Source organism: Lipophrys pholis, assembly GCF_963383615.2.
Source record: "Lipophrys pholis genome assembly, chromosome: 5".
Lineage (NCBI taxonomy): Eukaryota > Metazoa > Chordata > Actinopteri > Blenniiformes > Blenniidae > Lipophrys > Lipophrys pholis.
Window position 1 is genome coordinate 1712596 of NC_137628.1, and position 19025 is coordinate 1731620.

At 44.7% G+C, this 19025-nt stretch overlaps 1 protein-coding gene across 1 annotated transcript in view; it reads right to left on the reverse strand.

Annotated features, from left to right (window-relative positions):
- The window catches only part of LOC308109955 (SEC14-like protein 1), a 34181-nt gene extending 18223 nt beyond the window's left edge, over positions 1-15958 (reverse strand). The window contains exons 1-2 of the mRNA XM_080463851.1: positions 15606-15958; positions 12755-12844 (exon numbers count right to left, since the gene is read on the reverse strand). Of these exons, the coding sequence (XP_080319977.1) occupies positions 12755-12817 (63 nt within the window). The 5' untranslated portion in view covers positions 12818-12844; positions 15606-15958. The remainder of the gene's footprint in view (positions 1-12754; positions 12845-15605) is intronic.
- Between the last annotated feature and the right edge of the window lie 3067 nt (positions 15959-19025).

The following is a 19025-nucleotide window of genomic DNA, read 5'->3' on the forward strand; positions in this document are numbered from 1 at the left end:
CTGAGGACAAACTCAAACACAAACCAGCTCACAGTTATTAGTACTCTCACCGAGGAGCGCAGTCTCCCGGGGCCAACAGATGTGTGGGGATATAAAAGCTTTCCAATGTGGTCTCGTCCCACATAAAAGCTCCTCTAACACTCAGCTGTAAATCTAAATGCTGGCTATGACAGAAATGTGTGAGAACGCACGCTGCATTGCAGCCTGTTGGGTTGCAGAGCGGGACGAGTGCCCACGCTGAGCCCGTTCCAAGCAGGCGGTTTTAATGTTCTGTCTGATCAGCATATAAGCTGGAGGACGGAGGTTCCCAAAGTTCTTTCTTTGGAGACCTTTAAATTCCCCTCTGTGATCTCTGATTCACCAAAACCTTACAGAGAATGAAAACAGGAGTCGACACGCGAAAGCAACCAGCAGGTTAATGTGGTCTTGGTTATAAAAAGTGTCTGATGCTTTGACATGTGGCATTTTGAAAGACATAATTTGACCCAGTTGTATAAAAACTAAGCCAGAGACTAATTCTTTGGAGATAATTAATTTAAGTCATACATTGCATTAACAGTAGCCTGGTTGCACAATAGACCCAAATGCATTATGATTGTGAAGCCAACAGGCACAATATAAAGACAAAGAGATTTAATCTCAAAAATCACAAACTTTTTCATGCATTTTTCACTTATCGTCAGCATGTTAGTATCTGTGGCCACTAAAAGTTACAAGAAGCAGATGTTCATTTCTGTTTTGATTTTTGTTTCTATTTGAAAGAAACACAATTACCTGGGAATACTGCATATCAGATGACAGCATCACTTTAATTACTGCACAACAATCCACATGGATTAAGTCACCACACCCAACCTCAATCACAACTCAGACTACAAGTTTCAACAGGAGCAAAGCTGCTGGCTCTTCTACACTCTGGTCTATCAGGTTTCATGATCTCTGCATGAATGTCAGTGTTGCAGCCAAGAACAAAAAATACATGGACGTGGCTGGCACACAAGTGGAGGTTTTGAAATGTTTTGATCCTAATGTTTTCTCAGCCAGCCGAATGTGAAGGTGAGACCGGAGTGAGTCTGCTTTGGCCTGTGGGACTTATACTAACCAGACTTCTAACTTCCTGTTGCAGTGTCACCTCTCTGGAGCTTATGAGAACGGTTGTGTAATAGAGACAACGGCGCTCTGAGGTCGACCTCAGCTATTTTTAATCATCTGGCTGGGAAAAGGAGAACATTTTGGTCGGGGGCACTTTTAAGATTAAGGTACTTGATGAGGACAGCTTAGAGATGTAGTCAAAACACACCAGCAGCACAAGGTGGATGCAGGCCGCGACCTGGCTGCAGAGTGATGAGGAGACAATACTGTTTAGGAAACGCAAGGCTAGGTCTCATTCAAAGGCGCATTCCTCTGGATATATAGAAAGCAGTACCTCTTGATCTTTAGTGGAACAAAGAAATGAGTCAGGTTGAATTACACATTAAAAACACACCGAAGGACACGAGCCGGCGAGCCGAAACCTACTTCCTATCCGCTCAGTTTTTCCAGTGTCTAATATACAGCTACTCTCAGGAGGATTCCTCACAGAAAGGCTCAAAACACATTGTGGAATAAATACAGGCCACACTTTGTATCAGACACCAACAAAATGTGTCTGAGTGATGTCTGCTCGCAGCAGGTCGACGTCGGCTCCCCTCCGTTTGGTGGCAAAAATCATTAGGCAGTCCCTCCCACTACCTCGGGCAATCCTACGCCGTCATCGCAAACACTGTACTCATCAGACATCTATAATTTTGTTGGACGTAGTCATGCCAATAATTACCCCGACTTGCTGCGTCATTTTGCAGAGTATGCGCCGTCTGTTGGACAACCAGGTCACCGTGTGAAAAACTATTAGGCCAACAGATTAGTGATTCACCACTGGCTATTACTAGGTCCCAACAGTCACTGCTGTTTGACGTCACGTTCATTCAGAAGAAGAAGAGTTCATTCATTCATCAGACCAAAGATAAGCAATCAGACAATTGGTCTCCACTGGTCCCGACGCTCGACACTTTGCTTTATTTAGAATCCGGAGGACTCAAATGAGGGTGAATGAGGTAGAAAGAACGGTGTGCATAGAGGATTTTATTTCAGAAAGCAAAGCTAGAAACTCAAAGTGGGTCAGGGAGAAGATCACAAGGAAAGATACTGAGCAGGCAACTTGAAAACGTCGGGCTTCTTTTAACTTAATCCAGTGCACATGGAAGTGTGGAAACGCAGCAGTACAAATGCTTGGTTACCTCTCATAAAGTATAAGTTACAATTTAGGAAGTCAATACATGGAAGAAGTTAGTCACCATCCTTAAAGTGCTTCAGTAGAATGATAGATACTGGAAATCATTCCTTCATGCTCCTTCAGTGGATTACATTACACATTTTATTTGTTAAAGTCTTTTTTATTCATTAGCCTTTTAGACTTTATTTATGTTGCAGTAAATCAGAATTAAAATGCACAAATATTTTTTTTACATTCATGATTGAATTGTGAATGCAGCTCATCGCATAGCACCTACATAAACTAAACCTTTACATGCTGTATTCAAATCATCTACACGGGATGTTACCTTTGCATAGCTCATGAAAATCAGGTAGGCAAGTAGGTGAAGGAATTGCTCCTACTTTCAACACCCACAAAGAAAAACTCGTTTCAAAACTCTGCGACCGTCACCACCTTCAGTAGAGAACCTTTTTTTTTATGAAACCTTTACATGTTATTAATTCAGATGATCTTTGCTCATTAGTAGGGCCCAAAGACGTTCAGTCAAATAGCCTTTTGAATCACATTAGTTTCAGTGCGACTCTATTCGGACTCCTCCCTGTGGGAGCCAAACAGGTGAAAGCTCTCAGGGAAAACATGCGGCAGTATTAAATGCATCCATGGTCGTTCGTCAAAGCTCGGCAAACCAGTTAAACACCTTTGAACATTTGATACTCCAAGAATTATGAACCACTGGTCTCCTGTGTTGAAACAGTGCTAATGCCCTGCTTGGACAGTGATAAACATTGACATAAATAAACATGACATTTGCTATACATCGGACCTCTTGCTGTGTTGCTGTGTAGACAGAAACCAAGAACAAACCCAACAAAGTGATTCAACTCAGTAAACAAAAGCATGACGATGATGGTAATTTTCCCCAAACATCAGGTCCAGAGTCTTGTGACCACAGGTGTGGACTTAATGCAGGGGAAGGAGAAAGAACAAGCTTATGATTGAAGCAATCGAACAATAGCGTCTTTAGTCGCGACATGCCATACCACCCACTTCTCTCCTTCCATTGTAATGGCAGAAAGGCCTGGAAGCAGCGAGCTGCAGGGAGGAGGGGGAAATCTGCCAAGTATGCAGACCTTATATAAATGTACGGTCGAAATATTTGGTGGGCTGAGTAATATGCTTAACAGTAGTGCAGTTATGCAAGCATGACTGTGTCCACCGGGGAATAGAGAGCAACAGGGAAAGCCATCTGTCGACAGTAACAAGAAGAAATGCTCAGTTATCACAGTGAGCTTCAAATATGCAATCACAAAAAAAACAACTGACACTTGATGGAAAAAAATTACGACTCACATTTTGTGGGATACAATATTCTATTTGTATTTAATAGAAACTGAACATGTATCACAAAGTATATTTACTGGTAAACTCTGGTAAGTTCCTTTAGATGCGACACAGTTAAACAATAACCATGTAGATTACGTTTCTGCCGTCTTCCATTCTCGAGGACACGTTAACTTTGATGTCTGAGCTACTGTGTAAACTCTGTAGGCATCCTGGAGCTCGTACAGGCTTCTTTTGGTCAGCAATCTGCTTTAAATAACTAACTTTAGCACGATGGTATGCCTAAGCAGAAATTCTCATGGGCAAAACCTGACAAGAAACTGGAGCAGCATTATTATCCAGCTTTACAGTAGCGGGAGAGAGAGAAGCTGGCCAAGTCATCATTGGTCATTCTGACACCAGTATTGCTGGAATCAGCTGATTATGTGAGACGAGCCTCTGAAATAATGGGGTTAACAAATGAAGACCTATGAGCACTGCTGTTGTTTCCAGAACATGGAGATCGACGCATTAAATATACAAGAAATGTGAAGAATTTATACATTTTTGCCTGAAACTGCACATTAAGAAAAACACACGCGCTTAAAACAATTAAATCCAAGTTGCAAAAGAAACGAAAGAGCTTTGGCCAGTACGTATATAATAAAAGGGAGAAAAAATAATAGCGAGCCTATAAATACAAAGAAGGACCGTCAGAGTGTCTGATACACATTCACTTAACGTCACAGAGCGGCTGCATAGATCTGAGTCACGAACCATTATCACGACACTGAGTGAGTGCAGTGTACAACCTGCTGAAGGCTCCCTGTGTGTGTGTGTGTGTGTGTGTGTGTGTGTGTGTGTGTGTGTGTGTGTGTGTGTGTGTGTGTGTGTGTGTGTGTGTGTGTGTGTGTGTGTGTGTGTGTGTGTGTGTGTGTGTGTGTGTGTGTGTCAGAGGGAAGCGGCATCTCGACCTTACAGCAGAGGGAAAAAAGGTGAATGAGCGTCCTGGAACCCAGTGAATAAAATCATCTCCAGAATGTTCTAATAGGCTCCCGGAGTCACGTGGCTGATGCTGGCGCTGTGCAGCACTCGGATAATGCGGTTTGAATGCCGGGCCATAAGCTGCTCTCCCTTATGCAGGCCGTAAGTCTTCATTGATTTTGGCAAACATCATCCAGGCCAGTAAGTGAATTAGACACTGCAGGCGAAGCTCTGACACACCGATTCAGGAGAGCGGATCGAGTTTTATGAATCAGAGCAAACAAGTGCAATGAGGTAAAGCACCACTGGATTTAATGGCTGAAAAAGGCGTTCATGAGGATTAATTACAGAAAGAATGCTGCATCATTTAATTTTACACCCCGTTTTAAGTGCAGTCGAGAAGGTTCCTGTCAGCACCAGATGCATTAGTGGGGAAAGTGGCCGATGGCTGAGGCACTATTGTGTTTCTCGGCACAAACGATGCAACGTTTCAGTTTGAAAAATTATCAGATAGAAACAAGACTGTGCAAAATCCACAAAAGAGGATTTACATATGACTGAACAAACTCCAGTTCCTGAGATCGACCTGCTGGGAGCAGTGTTACTGTATTTTCCTTCAGAAAAGTAATGCATGCACACGATGACGTCACAATAATCAATGCACACAATGATAATTATGTATTTAAAGTGCTGTAGTTTGTATGCTAGGTTACTAGCTGGTACTGTGTTTTTGGAATGAAACATGGGTGCATTTATTCAGAAAACAGTAATACCTAATAGGGCTGAACGATTAATTGCATTTGCGATAATATCGTAATATGATAAAACAGGATTTTCTAATCGCTAGGGCTGCGATTTGACTGCTCACGTGATCTGGTCACGTGACGACTTGCGTGTCCTGCGCGTGTCAAGCACCCACATATACGTCGTGAGCGAGCAGAGCAGAGCAGCAGAGAGAGAAATCAACTGAACCTGTTGCACAATGGCCTGGTTTTTAGGGATGTAGCCGATCCGATCCGGAATCGGGTTCCGATATCAACGTAATTCATGGATCAGAAATTTCCAATCCAACCTGCAGAGATTTCTGATCCATGAAGCCTCGTCTGCTTCACTGTTACTGAAATGATCCCCAGTGTTTCCCTGCTGCTGCTCTGCTCGCTGGCTGCAAACTGTGGACAGGATTTCCTGAAGGGAGGCGGGTCTCAATGAGACCAGGAGGAATGAGGCAGGAAATCCATTCCACAGTTTGCAGCCAGCGAGCAGGCTAGGGAAGTAGCACTGTGCTATCCAACTTTTCATGACAACATGTTGCTGTTTGGACGGATCTTACACTCAAAACACCACAAAGCAACACAGCAACGCAGCAACGCAGCAACGTGGATGTTAGCAAAGCAGTTGTACAGCAAGGCGGTCGCTTTGTCAACAGACGTCACCGTTTTAAAACTCCAGCTCGCAGAGGAGAACGGCACTGACCGCGGCATCAAAACAATGAACAGCAGCTCCTCCGCTGGAGCAGTCGATTCACACCTCTGTGAAGCTGCGTCCTACTCCGCACTAAACTCCCTGAAAATAGTCCCAATCGTTTGTGTTGTGTTAGAACTGGAAACACTGCTGTGATTCTGAGGTTTTAAAGATAGAACTAGTTTATTACGAGATGATGACGTCACGCAGACCCCCACATTGTCCAAATGGAACAAAAATACTTTGTACTTCTTCCTTTTCTGTCCTGATACTAACCTCAAGTTGCCTTTTGAGAGAATACATGCATACATTTGTACATTTCATACTTTACTGTAGAGAGGAGTTTATTACAGCCTCATTTAAAGTCAACAATAATGATAATAACACACAGTATTTAGTAAGTTTTATTTTCCACAATCGTTGAGCCCTACTACCTACTCGTTTAAGTAGTTGTCCTCTGTCATATCAGCTCACTCAGTATCTGGTGCATGTAAGAAATAACACTCCAGTGACGGCAGTGGAGTGAATGTACATGTGGTTGAAGGAGCACTTTAACTAAGAGGTGCAGGAATCCTACTGCCTGTCATGTGAATGTGCAAGTACTTCCTATGTTTACGTCCCACGACATAGAGAAGAATACATTTCAACAGCATTGTATTCAAGAAGAAGATTCCAAAGAGCCGTTTTCTGATGCAACCAACGCTGTTATTGTGTAAATGACCTAGAATACAGCAAGTTACGGTTTTCACTTGCAGATGCTGTGTAAATGGGCCTCAGGCTCCTCAATGCCAAACATGCAGCCACAAGCACGGCTGCTCGAGTTCCATTTTGTATCAAACACTGACATGCAATTAATTACATTTATCCAGGCACAAAACCTTTGATTAATTACAAAACCAACAAATATGTTTAAGGGAGCAAGTCTTTTTTTTTTTTTTTTTTTTTTTTTTTTTTTTTTTTAAATTGTCCCATGAGTAGCTTGGTCTCAATAATTAGGAAGAATACATTATGTGTGATCCATTTTATGGCATATTTTATCTCGTGCTCCTTTTCCAATGAAATGATGTCAATGTGAAACAAGAAAAGAAAAAGTTGTGTGGAGTAATAAAATGACCCAGTTTCTCTGATAAACCCAGTTTGACATGTGGGAGACCTGTGCTTGTATAAGCTGTCGCGTTTGGAGGTTGAGACCATGCAGTGACAGGATTCATAGACGAGCGCAGAGCTCAAAGAAGGATTAAAACAATAGCGTAAAGCCCAGGATGCTCCAGAACTGGTCAGAAGTGGGTCAGGACACCACCCGGGCCAGGCCACTGAGCCAGGCAGGGCAGCAGGATGAGCCAAGTTCAGAAACACTGAACAATGCATGACAGTGGACATGAAGAAACCTGATGGATGACCCAGATTCAGATAAACATAGTTAACAGTGCAGAAATGGTCCGAATAGAGAACTCCAACAGGAATTTTGCTCCCAAACATTTTTTTGGTTGAAACTTAACGTTGCCATGAAGAAATATTTTTAACTGTAACATCACCTTCACTCACAGTACAAGTAAATATTACAGCAGTTATCTTGAAAAGCAAGCCAACGCTGACATGCATCTGGTCACACCTACAGTGTACCTATCAGCCAAAATATTAAGACTACAAAGGTTCAGTTTTAACTTCTGCAGCAGCGCGAGCTCATTGCTTGTCTGCAGGTTTTCACTACACAGCCTCCAATGATCCAGCTCCTGCTTTTCCCCCCGATTAGACCACTGCAGACCAAGAACACCATCCAAAACATTCAGGTTAGAAGATGCGCTGACCCTGTCCTTGTTAAACTCATTGTAATCCTCACACTTCATTTTCAATGATCAAAGTTTCAGCTGCTGCAGAATGTTTCCTGCCAACTTGTCCTGATATCAACAGTCATAATGTTATGGCTGATGGAAGTGGGCAGTGGTTACGTCCCCACTGCAGAGGTAACGCCGGGGGGGCCATCCAGCAGACCGATCACATGACCAGCTGAGGCGGTCCCAGAAGGTAGCAGATGGTTTTAGATGGTGGCAGCTGTATTATTCAGTCACAGCTCGAGTCACATGTTGTGTCTGCAGTAGTTCAGGGGCAGAACTAAAAGCAGAAGCACCGAGTTGGGTTCAACTTTAAGAACAAGCATCTGATCATCACCGAGCTAGAGCTGCAGAAGAAAATGGATCGTGATTAGGCCTGTGACGATAAATTTTGCAGGCTGAAATATTTTCCCACAAATTATCAGCAATAAACAATATTATTGTCAAAACAATGTTGAGAGCAAAAATGTAACAACAATATATCATAATAATGCAAGTATACCCTTTCAAATGCAATAAACAGTGGTATTTGGCTTTGTGATAATCTTTTTTCTTCTTAATTCTACTAAAGTACCGTGCGGTGTGTTTGTATGTGCGTGCGTGCGTGCGTGCGTGCTTGCGTGCTTGCGTGCGTGCGTGCGTGCGTGCGTGCGTGCGTGCTTGCGTGCGTGCGTGCGTGCGTGCGTGCGTGCGTGCGTGGCCCAAACAAATGCGCCCCGGTGCTGAGGCCGATCAGACTGAAGCCTCTTGTCATCCAGCCTGTTTGGAGGTGAGTGACGAGGAAAATAAGCAAGCTGCCTGTGTGTCTGTCTTCCTTGTGGCAATACGGCGATATATCGAGGCTTTCATTTTCATGAAACGTGCGATTAACTGATTTGTTGATTATCGTCCCAGGCCTGACCGTGACGTTTTTGTTTATCTGCTAAATACTTGTGTTGCTTTTCTTTCTTCCATGTTGCACGAACACAAAGAGACGAGGACAGAACGCACTGAACCTCATTAGAAAGCATCGAGAAGCCGCTTGTCATGGAGCCAATAACAGGTTCCAGCAGAGGAATGTGAGGACAAAGTGTGCACGTTTCACGCTTTCCCCTTTCAACTTGGCTCGAGCTGAACACGCCGTGTGGGTGAACAGAGAAACTCTAAGAATCTGTCGCCCTGAGGCTACTGTGTTTACACTCAACGTTGAGACTAACAAGTAGCTCACACAGTCCGGGTCACTCTTTTTGTCTCTTCTTCTTGCAACTCCAAATTCTCACTGTTTTGTGAAACACTTTCATATTTGTGCACTCATAATTAAAATCTACTTCAAATACATAATTTTATATTCTAACTTCAATCAAAGATGTTTCTGATTGATTTTCTGTGCGCGGTGCTCTGGAAACCCACTCATCCATTACAGTGAACATATTTAATCTCTAAGGCGTACTGTATTGGTTCTTGTTGCTCTCGCTGATACAGCCGGTTTAGCCGCTAAGAAGGAAATGTCCCGTTTTGTTGACGGCGTCTACGAGTCCAGGGACTAACACCAACATAGGACATCCTGTTCTTTACCCTCTGAGACTAAAGAAAAACCTGAGCACTTTGTCCCGTGGATTAGCTCCATGCTCGTACGTTTCCATGGAGTTGATGCTCAGGAGAGGCCTCTGCAGTGAGTGTGTGAGTTAAAGAACTGCATGGAAAAGCATTGTCTGTTAAAGTGAACTACAACAGCATCAATCTACCCGTCATCCTGTTTCTCCATTTGTAATTCTTCTGGAGGCTCCTGGAGTCTTTCTGTATCCCTGGATGTGTTCTGGAAGCTTGGGTCCCTGCAGGCCTGAAACAACAGCCAGAAGGGCTTTGTGTTGTGCTTTTAACATTCCTGTGCGACTCCCCGAGGACGGGCCAGCGGCTCCGGGACTGCAGCACTGCGATAATGACAACAACAGCATCGCCTACATTTCCTGTTATTGAGAAGCAGCATCAGAGCCGAGGGGCAGCCGAGGATAACGGAGACTTTTTTTTTTTTTTAAGTTCACGCAGATAAAAATATACTGCTGATGCATTTCCTGAACTCAGTGACACGTCCCATCTTGTGAAAAACAGACCAACTGATTCTGCAATAAGGCCACCAAGGTCCAAGGACCAAAACAAACCCAGGGTGCTGCTGCTGCTGCTGCTACTGCTAATGCTGCTGCTGCTGCTGCTGCTGCTGCTGCTGCTGCTGCTGCTGCTGCCACCAACGCCACCAACATGGACGTCTGAAGGAAGTTTGACGGTTCGTCACTCAACGCAGACGATCACCTCACTTCCATGGAAAAAACCAAGTTGTATCATTGCAGTTTGTCACAATTCTGCAAGTCAGCAGCATGGGCACTTCCAGTCAAACTAGTCTCCTGCTGTCTATTGGAGTATAAATAAAAAACACCATACCTTGTTTCATTCACAAGAACAGAGACACTTTAAATACACAGGCAACATTGATTTAGAGCTCCATATGCTCGTAACTGAAAAACTAGTATGTGATGTAAAAAAACAAAAAACATAATTTAAACACGTCACACTGCACAAGGCAATTAAAAAACAACACTTGAGGTTGGAAATGCCCCGAGTTTCCCTTCAGCATACCAACTGAAAGAGGGCAGGTCTTTCATAAATACCTAGAGGCATCATCCCATTATCACAGGTGTTTCCCAGACTGCACAAGCAAATGAGGGCAGGTTAACCAAAGAAGATTAAAAAGTGGATTTTATTTCCACCTGCAGATTTATGAGGCGAGTGTAAAATCTGACATTAAGTCATCGAGACTGGAAATACCCAGAATACCCGGTTGGAGAAGGTACAGTATGCATTCCAGGACAAAAACAACCGGGGGCGCCGGGGCTCCACGCGGGACTGGTGCTCGCTCCAAGAGTTAACCAGAGGTGGTGCAGCTGTGATCGCGCCTGTCAGAGCGCCGGGTGGCGTCTCGGCGTGTCGTAGCTAAAGTTCATCCAGATAAAAGGAATGCTTTTAAACGAAGGAATGTAGAGCCTGGAGTTTCAGCTTCAAATCGTTGTATTTCAGAGAACTGACAGTACACAAACACGGGAGTCAAGTGGAGAGAGAACTCCAAATTCCTCAAAGCAAAGCGTCAAATATAATCCTCCAAGAGACGACAGGCAGAAACCATTACTGGTGAATATTTCAGAGGCCTGTGATGGTGGAATGAGTGAGAGAAATAATAAGGCTGAGCTCAGCTATGGCCAAATACAGTAATGCTCCTACCATCTGGAAGCACGTTGCATAAGATGCACTTGACATACACAACCTGAGAAATGATGAAATTAAACCCGAAGAAGCTGAATCTTATTGAGGCGGTGCATAGTGCGAGGGGTTTCTCACACACCTCGGATGCTGCAATAGTTCAGTCCTGCTGTGCAGGAAGTGAGTGGGGAGAGGTTTCACTGGGTTATCAACAGAAAGAGCCAGAAAGTGTTGTGACGCAGCATGAAGTGAGCTCTGCAGTGTCTGCAAAAACACTCACTGCAGAGAAAGTCACAAGAAGAGACAAGAAGCCAAGTGCACCAAAACTCCTCGTGACTCTTACAACAGCAGCTTCGGCTCACACTGTGCACTGCCCCCCCCCAGCTCCTGCCCTGGTTTCAATTCATGCAGGTGACTGTAGTTTGACCTGGATCATCTCGAGCTTACAGATCCTTCAGGTCAGCCTCGTCACTCTCACTGTTGGCTCTCTGAGATGACTACATGTGCAGACCCAGGTGGATGCAGGTACCAGTCCTCTATTTATAGCCCTCTCTGTGCCTGCTCTTCAAATCCAGCCGGCGTTAAGTAGATTTAGTCTTCCTGCATCCTTCTCGTGGTCATTTCCATTTAAAGAAAAGAGCGCTCGCCTGCCACGCACCGAAACACGACACACCGCCAAAAGGAAACGACGCCAGCACTTTCAGCCATGTTTAAATTAAAGCTTAACATCAACATTATTCCACATTTAAAGAATACTATTGGCATTTATTTGGTTGTGAGTCTATTTATACATCCTTTCATCAAAATCAGTTTGAATTGATGTCAGTCTACAATCACAGATCATCTAAATAAAGATTTATTGGAGAAATGTTTAACGGGAGTAATTGTACACTAAGCTGATGGTTATAGGATCTGGGCGTGTTCAGGTGTGCACTAATAACACGTTACACAGGTAAACCATCCAAACTGTGTGATGATCAGCGACACTGCAGAGCATCTCCTAGTCTGGACTCGGCTGTTTAAAAACAGGACTCGTGTGAATAATGCAGAAAGAGCCACTGTGCAGTTCTTCTCAACAGATCACAGCAGCTCTGTTCAGAGACACGCTGGACATGGAAAAGGAGGACATAACAAGTGTGGTGACTTTAGTACAGCACAGACGGCAAGAGGAGAGCCGCTGAAAGGGAAAGACACACGTGAACATGCAAATCCCATGCACTCTCAATGAGAGCGCCCGCACCGCAAAGCACTGAATTTTTCACGCTGCAAACGGACCAACGCCTCTACAGGTGGGACGTCTGTTTGAAATGACCGCTCGTGTGTGGAGCGCGTAGCGTGTACTGCACAGTGGCCCTGCACCTTGGCGAGCTTAGCGATCTTTAACCTGCGATTGAGGGGAATGAAGGGGCACACGGCAACATGACACCAGGCAGTGCGATAAATGTTTGCAGCCTGTGATTTATCTTTCCAGAGCGTTCGTCTCAGCTGTGTATGAACAACTGGTTCTCTGTGTGGGAGGACGAGTCCTACGTCTCACAGCTCAACCCCAACCCGCTGTAATTTAATGGGTCCCTTCTGAAGGTGACCTCTGAATCATCCACCGACATTACATAACTCTGCATCAGTAATATTCACGTTGTCAGACAGCTGATTGCCTCCACAGGTACAAACTTACCGCCATCACCAGCTCGAAGGGATGCTTGTACACCCGCACGGGCGACTGGTACTTCTGCACCATGATGGGGATCACAGCGACACCAACAACCTGAGCAACGAGCACAAAGAGAACACCACCTTACAACCACATAGAGGTGTGTGTGTGTGTGTGTGTGTGTGTGTGTGTGTGTGTGTGTGTGTGTGTGTGTGTGTGTGTGTGTGTGTGTGTGTGTGTGTGTGTGTGTGTCTGTACTGCAGAAGGAGACTGTCTGATCAATGGATGCAGCATTTCCCGCTCGTTCATCACTGAACTGCTCCTCTGTGCAAGTTGCTGCGGAGGTTCACTGATCAGCCAGAACATTAGAACCGCCTCAGCCGGGATCTCAAACCGAACTTCAATCTTCTTAAAATTAGGCCGCATGACATTCAATAAACACGTCGTGTTGCCGTTGAGCATTTCAACGGTGATAAATCAACAAACGCTGAAGTAAATGACGTTGATGTCTGTGAGCTCTGGGATCTATTCTTCCACCAAACACTGTTACTTCTCTTCTTGGAGCTTCTGACTTGTGGCCCGTTGCCACCAGGTTCACCGTTATGTTGAAATAATGAACGCTGTCAACACAATCTGGCGCAGTACGACTCCCATCTTATTGGAAAATAACAAAGCACAGTGCATGATGACGATCCAGTTCGGTCGGTCTTTTGAGAAATTTATAAGGCAATTGTTAATATTGTGATGCTATATTTTCTTTGACGTGATTCTAGAATTGCCTCGCGCTAAAGTGGCCTCTATATAAATAAACTGTCCTCGACTGGTTAATCCCGACAGCTTTCTATCGGGTCCGGCATTAAAGTCTGCGCTGGCCTTCACCCCCTACGTCCATCGAGAAGCCCGTCGCCGGTTCGCTGCCCGTCTTTGGATTTCTCTAGATGCAGACAGACGATTTGCAGGTTTGAAGATTTGTGAAGGACAGAATGTTCACAGACGACCACAGCAACCATGAAGAAGAGATTACAACTGGTTTCCGCTTCGCCTGTCAGTGTTCATAATGTTATGGCTGATCGACGCGTCGGAGCAAACGTCAACTGCATTCCTGGTAGGAGTCAGACGGACAGCTGTACGTGAAAATGGGAAGTCTGCCTTATTTGTGACGATGAAAACACGGAATATAACAGAAGAACACACATTGTCTTCATTAATGAACAAACATCTCGAATTAGAAGGACACGGTTTCTTCTATTTCACCAGCTGGGATCATTGGAAACGACTTTATGTCGAGATCACACTGATTTCAAAAGGTTCAACTGACATTCGAATTTGAAAAATGTCCAAATTTTGAATTGTGGAAAAAAAAAAGGTTTTGACATATAAACAAAAAACTGGTGTGTTTTCATGAAGCACACAGAAGTGTGTGTGTGTGTGTGTGTGTGTGTGTGTGTGTGTGTGTGTGTGTGTGTGTGTGTGTGTGTGTGTGTGTGTGTGTGTGTGTGTGTGTGTGTGTGTGTCCTGCTATGGGACTATCTAAAAAGGGGAGTTGGCGTCCCAGAACTGGACTAAAGCAGGGATCGGGACAGGAAGGCTGAGCAGAGACGTGTCTCCAGTGTCCCCGTCCTCTAACACAATACTGCATCTAATGGAGGACACTCCTCTAGCGTTACTGCGTAACGGATAATTACCGTCATGGTGGAGGAACGTCAGCAGCTTCAGAAACATGGTTAAACAAGACACGACGTCAGCGCATTCGACAGTGGACAAACTGTGGACAATGGACAGTAGGCCAGTTTGGACAGTACACAGTTTGGACAGTACACAGTTTAGAAGACAGTGGACAGTTTAGAAGACAGTGGACAGTTTAGAAGATAGAGGACAGTTTAGAAGACAGTGGACAGTTTAGAAGACAGTGGACAGTTTAGAAGATAGAGGACAGTTTAGAAGACAGTGGACAGTTTAGAAGACAGTGGACAGTTTAGAAGACAGTGGACTGTTTAGAAGATATAGGACAGTTTAGAAGACAGTAGACAGTTTGGAAGACAGTGGACAGTTTGGAAGACAGTGGACTGTTTAGAAGACAGTGGACAGTTTACAAGATAGAGGACAGTTTAGAAGATAGAGGACCGTTTAGAAGACAGTGGACAGTTTAGAAGATAGAGAACAGTTTAGAAGACAGTGGACAGTTTAGAAGATAGAGAACAGTTTAGAAGACAGTGGACAGTTTAGAAGATAGAGGACCGTTTAGAAGACAGTGGACAGTTTAGAAGATAGAGAACAGTTTAGAAGACAGTGGACAGTTTAGAAGACAGTGGACAGTTTAAAAGATAGAGGACAGTTTAAAAGATAGAGGACAGTTTAGAAGACAGTGGACAGTTTAGAAGACAGTGGACAGTTTAGAAGATAGAGGACCGTTTAGAAGATAGAGAACAGTGGACAGTTTAGAAGACAGTGGACCGTTTAGAAGACAGTGGACCGTTTAGAAGACAGTGGACAGTTTAGAAGACAGAGAACAGTGAACAGTTTAGAAGACAGTGGACCGTTTAGAAGACAGTGGACAGTTTAGAAGACAGTGGACCGTTTAGAAGACAGAGAACAGTGGACCGTTTAGAAGACAGTGGACCGTTTAGAAGACAGTGGACCGTTTAGAAGACAGTGGACCGTTTGTCTCTTTCTGAAGAGGCAGTCTAGTATCCTGGAATGTTTCTGAGCCTGTGTCTTGGAGCCTTTGGAGGAACGTTTTTCATTCAGATGAACATTAATAAACCTTGTTAATAACATCTGAACGTTGGCTAACAGAACCACGCTAAGCTAGTGAAGTTAACGACCCGCCGGTGACCGGATTAACCGACTGAACGAGTCTCTGAACGAGTCTCACCGGCTGGAGATGAGCGGTAGTCCGAGTTAATCTCGTCCGTTTCTTCTGGAGAGGTTATCCGAGTCAGCTCTGTCCATTCCCGGGTCTGGTTCCTTCACCGGGTAACGACGGTCGGTTAGCTCCGTGCTAACGAGCCATGGACCCGCCGGGGAACCAGCCGAATGGTCAACGGGACCGGGAGGAGTCCGGTTCGGCTCGGTTCAGCTCAGGACCAGATCCCGAATAAATCCTGTGGGAGCTCTGAGGACAAGTTGTGGCTGCAGGAGAACTCCGTCCCGTTCTGTCCCGGTCGATCCCGGTCTGTCTCGCTCTGTCTGTGCTCCCCGCCTCCCTCCGTCATCCTCCCGAGGCTCCGCCTCCTTCACGGGCCTCGGCTTTTTCCACCGTCCGCTGCAGCTCGAGGCTTCGGGTTGCCAGGTCCGGCGACTTTCCGCGCGAGGACACCCTGGGCTGGAATAAATCAGATGGTTTTGATTGATTTTTAGAAAACAATTAAAAAAAAAATGTTTCTTTCGTCTTATTGATCGTTTCATTGGAGGAAAAAACTACTATTCCACATGAGAGAGCGAGAGATGTAATGTAATGGAATGGAATGGAATGGAATGGAATGGAATGGAATGGAATGGAATGGAATGGAATGGAATGTTAATGTAGTGTAATGTAATGTAATGTAATGTAGTTGACATGTAACGATAATATAAATGTAGGAGCTCAGTGCATTCTAAACCTACAGCAGTTTCACCAGTAAATGGTCCAGTTTGGCCTGTACCAGTCCGAACTGTACGCTTTATGCTATTAAATCCCCACAATGGGGGAACAGCTTGTTTCGGCAAAATTTTGCACTGCTTTACAAAAATAAATAAAAAAGAATCCTGATTGTGTTACATTTTCTTCTCTTTGTGTGCTTATGATGTTTTCTTCATTTTGAGTCTGTCGGGGTTGCGACTGTTACCTTCGCCAAAGTACGTTAGGGGGAAGGTTATGTTTTGTGTCTGTGTCCACATGTTTATATGTGTGTGTGTGTGTGTGTGTGTGTGTGTGTGTGTGTGTGTGTGTGTGTGTGTGTGTGTGTGTGTGTGTGTGACCAACAATTAAATATATTCTAAATGAATCTCCCAAAAACTGAAAAAATGAGAGGCCCCTCATGTAGAAGGAGAGAGGAAGGCTCAATAAATTTCCACTGGAATTTTCTAGTTGACCTTAACATTGCAAGAGCAATAACATAACTGCAGAGATGAGCCAGATCAGAGTCAAATCTTATCTCATCTAATGTCTTTTATCACCCAGGATCAGTTTCAATCCATCATTAACTAGCTGGTTTCATCATACAGGTGTGTGCACATCAGTGGAATGAGATCAAATCATTACCAGGATGGATGGACAGGCTCACAGGATTCAGCTTGTATCAACAGACGACAGTATGTTGATACAAGCTGAATCCTGTATCAAGAGACGACAGTATGGCTCCACTAGATTTTAGGATCCATCAGGTCAAAGGTCAAAGGGTGACACACTCTGACCCTCCCATCAACTGCAGCAAAACGTTATCAGACGCAGCAGCTCCTGGAGAGGTAAGATATTTCCCCTGAGGCAGACACTGAGGGTCTGCGGCGAGCCGTCATTTCCCCCGGGAGAGGAGGGAGGGTTCATCAGGGCTGCAGCCACGAGCGGCCTGCTAGCACCCCCACAAACACCGGTGTGAGCGCAATGGCCCATGTAGTGGTTTATCTGTGTGTCTATCTGACAGGCTAGTTCAGGGGTCGGCAAAGCACGGCTCTTTCGTCCCTCTGGTGCAGCTCCGTGTGGAGGAACGACGTCCTTTCACTTTTTCACGCTCATTGTCACAGTCAGTGGGAATTATTCACTGACCAATGAATAATCGCAACAACTGAATGACGACGGACGCCACAGCACTCACACTCATGGTTCTAAAATCTCTGAACTAACGCGTATAGGTGCCGATTGAATAATGTAGCCGCAGCGGTGGGGTGGTCGGCTGCGGGGGGGCGGTCAGACGACTCTGAACATAGAGAGGGTACTGGTCCATTCCAGGCGGGTCAGAAGCTCCTGGGTTGGACAGGAGCCACTGCCTCGCTCCCTCCTCACTTATATGTTGGGTTTCTTTTAGAGGGAAAATCTTATTTGGGTCAAAACTTTTATGGAAAAGATTGAACTGAGCGACGCTGTGACAAAAACCGTGTATGAACCTTTTTCTTTTTTTCATTAACCTATGTGACCACGGTCGTTTGAGTTCAGACAGTTCCAAGTATTCATTTATTGAAGATGCAGTTTTGTTAATTCTTTATTTCCTTTTTGATCGGTTATTCCCCAGTTTTTGCACACGTAGTAATCAGGTTGAGTCCAAATTTGTCCTCACAAGGTCAGAGGCTTGTTTGGTGGAATCCTGAGGATGTTGATAGAGGTCTGCAGCCTTATCTTCATATGTAAAGAGCGCTCCCAGCGTGTTCTGCTCAGTGGGAAACGGGTCCAAAAGGCTCGTCGTGTGTTGAAGGTTGCTGACCCCTTGGCGAGTTAGCATCGATATGAGCTAACAGCTAACATGCCAGCGATGCCAACACGGTTCTGCAATAAAAGCTGGTGCTTCCCTCCTGACCTGCGAGCCGTCAGCACGCCGTCAGCTCACACAGAAATACTAAAATGTGTGTACATCTGTGTCAAACAACATGAAGCAATTCAAATCACCATGACAAATAATGGAAGGTGTGGTGGATCAAATAACCTTGTAAACCATTGGTTTCCATGGTGGCAAATGGCGAAGGTATGCGCTCTACCCAGTGCCCGTTCTAGTTTTGTCTGCTTTTCACTGAATAGATTTTGTGTGTTTGGGCTGGAAACCATCAGTCAGATCTGGCAACCCAGGCAGTGCCGGTTCATAAAAATCCTCCACCTTTTCCAGAGATGATAATCTCTTTAATCTCTTTTCGGACAGCCTCTTCTTTTGGATCCCAAGAGGAATTTATGTGGCTGGAATTCATTCATGAGAAACAAAGTAATGTAAAATGATGAATAAAAGTCAATCACTCATAGATGTGGTGAAGGAAAGCTGCTGAAGTTAAAATGAGCACGAGAATGATGAATGAAGGTGATTTCAGTAACTTTGGCATCCTTGTTGGTCCACAATCTGCTGACTGACTGGATTTTTACACATGAAGGGTTTACAGAAAATATAGAGAAACAGAGGAAGCATCAGTTTTCTGGAACAAGAAGAGGTCAGAGGTCAAACTGGTTGGAGACGACTGAAAGACAACAGGAACCCAAAGAACCTGGTTCCAACCTGCATCAGAGAGAACATCTGGGAGCTTCTCCAGCTGCTGATGAAGACCACACCGGGTGTCCCTGCAGGAACCCGAGGATGCAGGACTATCAGGACTGGACCCGTGGAGGTTAGAGGATTCTCAA